Below are 10,482 nucleotides of genomic sequence, written 5' to 3' on the forward strand. Positions count from 1 at the left end.
ACACACACTCATACACACACAACACTGCCCGAGAGATAGGCTAACTAAAGGGGGCGGGTCCTTCTCTCTCGGGCAGTGTTGTGTGTGTATGAGTGTGTGTGTGTGTTTGGTGCTCAGCTGAAAATGGTGGTCCGAAGCCAATTTGAATACAAAATGTGAACTTTAGCGAATTGTATTCAAATTGTGCTTAGAGGGAATTATTTTCACCGGACATTATGTCCGACGAGTTTTCAATTTGTCGGACTTCAACAAATTTTACCAGACAAAGACCGGTAATTACCGGTTAACGGAAACCCTGACACACACACGCACAAACACATGCACGCACACACACAAACACGCACAAACACATGCACGCACGCACACGCACAAACACACACACAAACACATGCACGCACGCACAAACACACAAACACAAACAAACGCATGCAGGCACGTACACACACTCCTGTCATTGGTAAACATATTGAAGGTGAATCGGTCCTTTCTCTCTTTCCAGCTACATCAATATTTGCACTTCAAGACATTCAGCTGGAGAAGGAGCCAGGCATGAGGAGCAGCTCCCTGACCGACTCTGGTGAGGAGAACCCCCTCCCCTGACCCACCTGCCTCCACCACGGTACACGTCACACGTCACCATAGAAACACAACCAGTAGAGTCTGACCCACCTGCCTCCACCACGGTACACGTCACCATAGAAACACAACCAGTAGAGTCTGACCCACCTGCCTCCACCACGGTACACCTCACCATAGAAACACAACCAGTAGAGTCTGACCCACCTGCCTCCACCACGGTACACCTCACCATAGAAACACAACCAGTAGAGTCTGACCCACCTGCCTCCACCACGGTACACCTCACCATAGAAACACAACCAGTAGAGTCTGACCCACCTGCCTCCACCACGGTACACCTCACCATAGAAACACAACCAGTAGAGTCTGACCCACCTGCCTCCACCACGGTACACCTCACCATAGAAACACAACCAGTAGAGTCTGACCCACCTGCCTCCACCACGGTACACCTCACCATAGAAACACAACCAGTAGAGTCTGACCCACCTGCCTCCACCACGGTACACCTCACCATAGAAACACAACCAGTAGAGTCTGAGTTTTCACAGCTTTTTATTTAATTATTTTTTACTGCTTTTAAAAAAAAAATATATATATCAACAACCAACTCAACTCCGCTGACTGGCCCAGGTGTCATGGTCTGAGGAACCACGTACGTTCTACTCGTTCTGTTTCTATGGTCCGTAACCATGTTCTATTTCTATGTATATAACTCTTTGACTTATTGGGGTTTCTAACGTTGGTCTTCCTTTAACGTTGAACATGATCACTGTGTTTCCAGAACTCTTACAGAGGTGCCTAAGGCTCCGGCACACCTTAGGTATATTCAGTTCACGTCCTCCTAACATAAGGAAGCTGTGAACCACCCCCCTTTCCTCTCTCTCTCCTCTCTCCTCTCTCTCTCTATCTCTCTCTCTATCTCTCACCCGATCTGGTCTGTCTGTCGATCAGCCGATTGCTTTTAACAATTAAAATGCAACCATTCTCTATGGTCCTCCTTGTGAGGTGAAGAAGGCAGGACTGTTGTAATCCACTCTTAGAAAAAAAGGTTTTCAGGGGGATTCTTTGGCGGTCCCCGTGACAGAAGCCTGAGGAACACTTATGGGTTCCATGTAGAACCATGTAGAAGAACCCTTTTGAGTTTCCTTCTCTGGGAACGGTTCTCCACGGAACCCAACATGGGTTCCTCAAAGGGTTCTCCCACAGGAGGTCTTTTTCTTCTAAGAGTGTACGTGAAGCGTACAACTGCTGTGAATGGTTCTGTGTTTTAGTTGTTAAAATAAATGTCCCTTGTCCCTTTCACGTTGTGTTGTGATTGGTTGAAGGCATTTCTGTGACATGCCCGTCCCCCGTCTTCAGACTCCAGGGAGTATTCAGTCCCCTGGTTGGTCATTGGTGCATCACAGTCTCCAGTCCAGACAATGAGCTTCTCACAAATGTCTGCTTCCCTTCACCTAGAGCTCTCGCTGGACCCCTAATAATCAGGAAATCACTTGATGATGATGCTACTTTTTTTTTTTACGTGAGAAAACATTTAGTTTTTTTTCTTTTTGGACATTTTACAAAACGTTTCGATAGTTAGACACAACACAATACAACAGACGCCCCCCACACCTAAAACCTATTCATCAACAGCACAGCAGAAATCAATACTGGGAAAACGATGCAAAGAAGGAGAACTAGGGTCTTGTGCAGAGAAAATCGATAGCTTCATCCGTTAGCTTTAAACAACAGCCAATCAGAGGGGTGAGGATTGTTTCGTAACCCATGCAAGGTTAATGAGAAACTAACGATTACATAACGTTTCAGAACCATCCATTATTCATGAGCGTTTCTGAAGCGCATTCCTCTCACCCTGATCTCTCAGCCGTGTTACATCATCACAGTAGAGTTACATCATCACAGTAGGGTTAAACACTGTTCAATGTCTTAACGCCTATTTTAGCCCTCGGGAGTGGGACGGTAATGATAGGGGTTTGGTCTGGGGGTGACTCATCCTTTAATTCCGGACCGTCATCTCTTTAAAACCTCCTTTTCTAATTCTAGACTATTCAATGTCTTTAAAGCTCTCTAGATTATTCTATCTACCTAAAACCTATCAGCAGTGTTAGAAGATCAGGATTGCAGAATAGAGTTTGACATTAATACTGTACAATTTCCCCCCCCCCCAAAAAAAAAACACACAAATCTGACCCTTTTTCAGTCTCCCAGGACTTGGTAGTATAGTCAGGGTTAAGTGCAGGACTTGGTAGTATAGTTGGGGTGAGTGCAGGGTCGTTTGCATCTCTCCCGTCGTCATAGCGATACAGAAATGGAGAAGTGACATTTTGCCTGTGGCGACATCACCCATTGGGGGTCTGCGTGAGCGAGGGAGCCGATAACCCCCCCCCTGATGTCTCTGCTCTTTCCCTCCTCTTCTCCTCCCTCTCCTCCTCGTCTCTCTCTCTTTCCTTTCTTCTACTCTTCTCTCTCTTCTCCTCTTCTCTCTCCCCGTCTTTGGGCGCAGGCTGTCAGCACGGTTGTCATCCCACATTTGTCTGTTTACAACACTGAATTTACACGGTCGGCTCCATTTTGACAACACAAAAAAAGCGGTACTATTGTCAAGAGGCAGGAAGACAGCTAGTGCTCTTTATTGATTTCAAAACCTCTGGTACTTTGACACCTATGTAAGGGCGTTTGGGTGGTTTACACTGATGTAAGGGTGAACGCAGTTAAAGTAATGCATAGCCTACAGTGATTTCGGTTAACATAATGTTAACGGTCACTATTTCATGCAAATATATCCACAAGGGGATTACATTTCCATTAGGCTATATATTGACCATTTTAGCAGACACTCTCATCCCAGAATGACTTATGATATAAGTCGACGTTACGTAAACGGATGTCGAAGGCCATTGACGAAAGTGCCGTGTTTTTTTTGTGTGTTTTTTAAATTTATTTTTACGTTTTCAAAACATCCCCCCCATGTGACTGTTTGTATGGTATGTCTTCTTCCATGCTGCCGACCCGCCATCTCATTCTGTTCCCTCTGTCGACGACACTCCTTATCCTGATGGACCTCTCTCCTCCCTCCTAGTTCTTGTGTAAGTGTGTGTCAAGAGTACTTTGTGAAATTGGCCCCTAGCCCCCTGTCTCCTAGCCCCCCTAGCCCCTAAATCACTAGTGTACATCTGAGAGGACTGGTAGAAAGACAGCACTAGAGTCATCGCTTCATCTTGCCCTCAGCTTCGCTGGGAGGAGAGGTCGGCCATATTGATATCCACCTGACCAATCCTCTCAGATCTACAGGAGTCTCTAGGGAGTAGGTAGGTAGGGGCTTGTCTTAGAATCCAGCCCCTCCCTTGTTTACCGCTCTACTGTACTCACCCTCTTTCCCACTCTCCCTCTTTCCCACTCTCCCTCTCTCACAGCTAACAGCATCTCTCGACGACAGAGTCTGCTCTTCTGAGCGGAGCGGGGGGACGAGACACGAACAAGAAGACGAGCAGAGACATTTCTGCGCGGGCGATGAAGGGACACACGTTTATCTGGACACCTTTCTGTTCTGTTTGGGAACTGTGCCGCGGTTCGGCCCTGTGGCATTCAGCGCGTTTGAGAGAGGGTCGCTAGCTGTTTACATAGGAGAGGAGGTCGGAGGATTCAAAACTGTTAACGTTCTCTCAGTTTGCTCTCGATATGCACTCTGTCCCCTCTTAGACTCCGTTTACAGTCACAGACACGCGTGCTCTTCCCACCACGCACCGTACATGCTTTTGTGAGAAGCCTTGTCATTTTTCCCTAATGGCTACAGTGGTCTTTTAGTTTACATGCTGGCGCAACACAATCCTGTGTATATATATATATATATATATATATATATCTACAGTTTTAGGTGTCTAAGGCCATTATTTTATTTTTTTGGAATGCAATAATAATCATTTATTTTAATCATCAAAAGATTTGGACCAAAGTTTTTGGATCATTTAGAAGTGTTGCATATTGATCTTCGCAACACCCCGTAGAATCTCTAGATTCTGTTTTTGGTTATGTTGTTATACTGTGCTGTGATGAAGGAACACTTCCAGGGGAAATGACAGGGCTTGGATCAGTGGTCAGTCGAAGGGACGTCAGCTGTGTTTTTTCACTGAGAGATCTTATTACTATTGGTGAGGCAGTAGATCCTTACCTCAGTCTTCCACACCCCCGCATCTCAACCCCCCCCCCTTCCCTCATCACCGCTGGCTCCACATCAAGACATCTCAACCCCGCCACCCCCCACCCCCATCACTCCTCACCCCCCCCCCCCCCCCCTCACATCAGGTCATGGGTAGATGGGGTGCAGTACACCACACGCGGCGGCATTTTGGAAATTCTCAGACTGTATTTATTTATTTATTTTTCACAACGCTGGGCTTCTAGCTGACCGTCAAATGTACAACAGCTTCTGAGAGAGAAAGTTTGTCTCTTTCTGTTTTCGTTTTTTTCTTCTCTCTCTCTCTGTGCGGTTCTTTGAAGAATCCATATAATAATAGCACTTCAACATGTTCTGGAAGAGAGACATGTTCGAGTTTTAGTGAACTGTTATACCTTGTACCAAAAAGAAAAACCTGGAGTAGTTCTCTTTCTCGACTATCTATAGACATGCACCCGATCAAAGTTGAGCTTCCATGTTGTTGAGAACCTGATAGCGTCAATGAGTCTTTGGAGAATGTGGCCGTGATGTAGAGTCGTCTTGTCTCAGAGGAGTCTCAAAGGAGACTAGGCCCTGTGGTGCAGGTCTGGTCCAGGGTAGTCCCTGTGGTGCAGGTCTGGTCCAGGGTAGTCCCTGTGGTGCAGGTCTGGTCCAGGGTAGTCCCTGTGGTGGAGGTCTGGTCCAGGGTAGTCCCTGTGGTGCAGGTCTGGTCCAGGGTAGTCCCTGTGGTGCAGGTCTGGTCCAGGGTAGTCCCTGTGGTGGAGGTCTGGTCCAGGGTAGTCCCTGTGGTGCAGGTCTGGTCCAGGGTAGTCCCTGTGGTGCAGGTCTGGTCCAGGGTAGTCCCTGTGGTGCAGGTCTGGTCCAGGGTAGTCCCTGTGGTGGAGGTCTGGTCCATGGAGAGTCGTAGAAGGAGACACAGGGTGAGGTAAAGGTAGAGTCAGGAGGGAATGTCATTGTGTTTACATCACCCGCAGTTGTTTTGCAGTGAGAGGAGACAAAGCCTGTTTAAAGGGACCCACTGTGTAAGGAGTGACTGCACGGTTTCATTCTGAGAGGAGTGAGAGAGAGAGAGAGAGAGAGAGAGAGAGAGAGAGAGAGAGAGGGATTGAGTAAGAGAGAAAGATAGATGGAGTAAGAGAGAGAAAGAGGGAGGGATAGAGAGAGAGAGTGAGTTTGCCGGAGTAGAAGGGACAATATCTGAAAGCACCAGTGTATTTAGTTACCACACCTGTTCTAAGGACTGTTGCTCTTCAGACTATTTCAATATGTGAATTATCTGTGAAAAACCAAAGTGGAAAAATGCATAAAACTGTCATACAAAATGTCTGGCTTACAGTTTTGAACAGGGACAGGCGAAATGTTTTCCATCTCATAAAACCTATGTATCAGTTTGACATTTGCAATGGCGGCGTATGGAGATATGCAGCTGGATATCAAATCTCACCATCTCAAGACCTGTGTGGTAGTTTGGTGGGTTGTGATCCTAGCAGTGATCAGATTACGATATGAATTTACTGTGTGTGTGTGTGTGTGTGTGTGTGTGTGTGTGTGTATGCGTGTGTGGGTGCGTGCGCGTGCGTGCGCGCAGCCGCGCACGCATGCATGTGTGCGCATACGAGTCCCTGTGTGTGTGTCTGTGTGTGTGTGTGTGTGTGTGTGTGTGTGTGTGTGTGTGTGTGTGTGTGTGTGTGTGTGTGTGCGTGTGTCTGTGTGTTTGAGAGAGAGAGAGAGAGAGAGAGAGAGAGAGAGAGAGAGAGAGAGAGAGAGAGAGAGATATAGATCATTACATAAGGGGAAGTGTGTCATGCATGGTAGTGTTATAGAGTGGAAGACTGTGGTACGTTGTAAATAGCCTTAGATTGTTTTACGGAACAGATCAGAGGACAGTGCAATGAGAGGACCCTCTTCTCAATATGTAATTTTGAAGATAAGAAATATCATTTTCGTACGATTTATCATTGATAATATTGTTGTGTTCTTATTTTTTTTTATGAGAAAACTTTTTTTTTTTTTTCATAGAAAATATAATCGGTGTAGATATTTGGGTTTGATGTTTTCTTAGTTTTTACTCTGATGGTAAAAGTTGCCCTTCCAATGAAGTTCTCATAAGAAGCATGGATATATGTTCCCATGGAAGGGCTCATTTGGTTGTGGTTGTGGAGTTGCTTCCTGGTTCATTTGAATACGCAATAACAGTTGTACTACGCAATAACCATTTCTACCAGTACAGGAACCCACTCTAAATTTACAAGTCGATTGAAAACGTTGTATACTTACAATTGAAGTGTGTGTATGTGGTTCCACACACAAGAGAATGAAGTCACAACTCGAAGTACAACAAACAATAATCCTGGATGCTGTTTTCTTGCCCGTTTTCTTTACGATCGATCTGAATAGTGAGATTTTGATATCACTGTTACTGTTGAAGTGCTTTTTTTACATGAGGAAATGTGACATTTTGAGCCAATAACATGATAGTTTTCAGTTTGGATAAAAAAAGAATAATAACCGTTTGTTTGGCGTTTGTTTATAGAACAAAACAAGTTGTTTTCTAAGGATTAGTGTATGTGCCGACATGAAGACAGTATTATTTCAGGTTCTTTAGTTTACTTATCGAGGAGTTGGATTCAAATGGACAATGCAGTTCAGTTGCCTGTTGGAGCAGCATTACCATACAACCCAGCATTATATTATGGGCATACGTAGATGGTGAGGAAGGGGTTAAAAAAACGGATGAATGACAATGTACTGTAAACTGACGTGTATATATGTATGTACCGGTACGTATGTGTAAAAATCATACCGTTTGAAAAAGGAATAACTATATAATGTAGACACTCTCACACACAAGCAATACCTTATGTAAATGCACACTACACATCTGGAGAATGCCTGATGCTGAAAGACAAACAGGGTTTTGATCTGACATGCCTCCAGGACTGGCCGTGTGACCTGAGGGAGGCTAGGTAGCATCATGACATGATTCTCTAGTAGCCTCCGACCGTCTACAGTCGCTGGGTTGGGAACTCAAGAACATACAACAGGTGTGACACTACGGAATGCTGCCGATAGAAATAGAACGTATAGAACAACCTTCAGTTCTCTAATTCCATCGACTGGCGTCAGTCCATTTTTCACATCACATTTTCATCCGCAGAGTTCTTAAACACTGCACCTGTTGAATTACGCGCTAGATCTCCCACGCTAACGAACGTGTACTTTGTTCATAAACAGTATATACAGTATGCACATGCTCAAGATGCTGTCTCGAGAGAATTCAATTTGAATAACAGGCTCACTATTTGAAACACAGTGGAAAGAAATGGATATCCAAAGCTCTTTGGATATAGCAAGGATTCTTTTTATTTTTTTTAATCTTTCCATCAATGCAGCAGTTTGGAAATGGACTCAGTGTATACCAATACTCATCTGTGGTTATGATGTTGGTCACATTAAACTGAACAACCACAGACGCAGGACTGACTGTTGAGAGCATCCATCTGGCCTGCTGCACGCAATCTTCCAGGACTTGGCAGATGGTTCAAGAGAGACAGCAAACAACAAGAGCTCTGCTCGTCGCTTGAAGGATGCAACAAAAATTCACTGCAATTCTTTGATCTGTGTTCTGCACAACTAAAAAACATCAACATTATTTTATGTCAAATAAGAGTTGAACATTCTGTCACCGGCCAGTATATAATGTTTGCTCTTGTATTTATCCAATCTTTTATGAGTGTCTGGGAATTCTTGGAATATCCCTGAATGTAATTTGAACTACACCATCACTTAACCAGAAATGACTCTTATATAGTCCTGCTTGACTTTCAGTTGGTCTTAAAAATATCATTTTGAGTTGTGACAAATGGATTTGACCTTCATCGTTTAGCCAATGTTTCTCTTTAAATGGGCATGTATTCATATTCTATATTCTGCACATCCCTCCCTCAGACTGAATGAACTATTTACTCCAAATGAGGATTTTTTTGGGGGATAAAAAGGATAAATCATTGATCACTTCCTCACTAGAGGACAAATTGTAGTCAAAAGTGGTCAAATGTAGTTCAGAGAAAATTGTTTGCCAGAGCTGTTAACATAATTATGCCCTCTAAAAGAGAAGTGGATTTTGTTAGCTCTACGTTCAGAAAACACAATTTTAAACAGTTAGTCAAAGCAATTGTTTGTTTAATAGTGTATTTATCTGAACATTCTTTTACTGGATTTTCAGTAACATAATGTGATAATCTTTACTGGTCAACCATACTTAAAAATCCTTTATAGCAGAGCTATACAGTATGCACGCATCAGTGTGTATTGTACAAGAGCTTGTTTTTGGCTTCCATCAGCTTTTGCCTCAGTCCAATACCAAAGTTATCTGCAATATTGCATGAATTCTTCCAAACTTTGCTCAGAAGCTGTCACCTTGCCCTGTGTTTCTTTAAAGTCAGCCATTCTCTTCCAAGTCACTGCACATTTTTAATTGCTATAATGAGTCTGCATACTTACAATTCAAGTATGGAAAAGTATCTTGAATATATAAATGTTGTAAGATGATGTTCATTCAATGTATTCAAAATATATAGTTCAATAAAGCTGTACATTTCTCAAGATTGCTATCTGGTGATTGTCATTAATTTGATGAAAGGCCTACTACACATACAGAGATTAGGTTCAAGATATTCACAGCATGCAATAACTACATCCCTAGATGCTTGCTAAGGCTTTATCAGAGATCTCTCGGCCGGTCAGTTTCATAAAACGTGGAAACGATTTCAAACGGCAGTGTACATCTTTTTTTTATTACTTACTACTTATCAGGTTACGAGTGCAGCTGTAGGAGTGGAGCCTAATGCAGCAGGCATAGGCCTATAACTTAACGAATTTGGGAATAACATTTTGTGAGTGAAGAAGTCTGTTCTGCAGCATCATTGAATACGAAACTTGGCCTATCAATACGAATCAAATCAAATGTTATTTGTATAGCGCATTTCTTACAAGATGCAACTCAATGCGCTTCACAATGAACATTCTCAGTCAATCAATCAATCAATCAATCAATCAATCAATCAATACTGACAGAGCCGCAAGCAGGCAAAAGTAAAAACCTGTCCACTATGTAGCCAGGAACCTTCCCTTGCAGCCCTCTACACACAGAGCGACTATAGCCAGTTTGCCTACCAGCACGAACACCAGTATTGTTGAGTTGGGAGTTGTGTGCCAGTCGCATTTGTAACCAAATAATTTGCCTGTGCAAATATTTTGTCTTAGCCTATTGGTGAAATGTGTTTTTTTAAATTATCTTCGTCTTATATAAAAACAGAGTTAGTATGATTATAGCCTTATGGCGCCCAAATGATTTTTTCTCTCACCGTTGTGTGCAACTGTGACACATCGCTGTACAGACAACCAGAGTGTCACAGTAAAAGGTTTATCATTTAAAAACGTCTTGCTTCATTCATAGACTTCTCCATCACTCCTTATTAGAGGGGCATCATTCGTGGGGGACTGACTCAAAGTTCACTTTTTAATATGTCATATAAACATAAACATATCACACGTATCTATTTTGTTGTCATCATAAATATCCATAAATATCCATATCCATCGTCTATAATAATCGTCTCAAATATCGATGACATCAGTGGTCGATTGTTGTACCTTAGTATCATGGAGGAGATTCCATCACCAAATCCTGACTCGGCAAGTAACGTCTGATTGTTTCCAAA

General features: G+C 43.4%; 1 protein-coding gene across 1 annotated transcript in view; it reads left to right on the plus strand.

Moving 5' to 3' along the window:
* cdk16 (cyclin dependent kinase 16) overlaps positions 1-4,464 on the plus strand; it is a 28,539-nt gene extending 24,075 nt beyond the window's left edge. The window contains exons 16-18 of the mRNA XM_080534976.1: positions 500-577; positions 1,364-1,402; positions 3,999-4,464. Coding sequence (XP_080391102.1) covers positions 500-577; positions 1,364-1,402; positions 3,999-4,036 — 155 coding nt within the window. The 3' untranslated portion in view covers positions 4,037-4,464. The remainder of the gene's footprint in view (positions 1-499; positions 578-1,363; positions 1,403-3,998) is intronic.
* Positions 4,465-10,482: the final 6,018 nt, after the last annotated feature.

The sequence above is a fragment of the Nansenia antarctica genome (genome assembly GCF_963989245.1).
Source record: "Nansenia antarctica genome assembly, chromosome: 6".
Classification (NCBI taxonomy): domain Eukaryota; kingdom Metazoa; phylum Chordata; class Actinopteri; order Argentiniformes; family Microstomatidae; genus Nansenia; species Nansenia antarctica.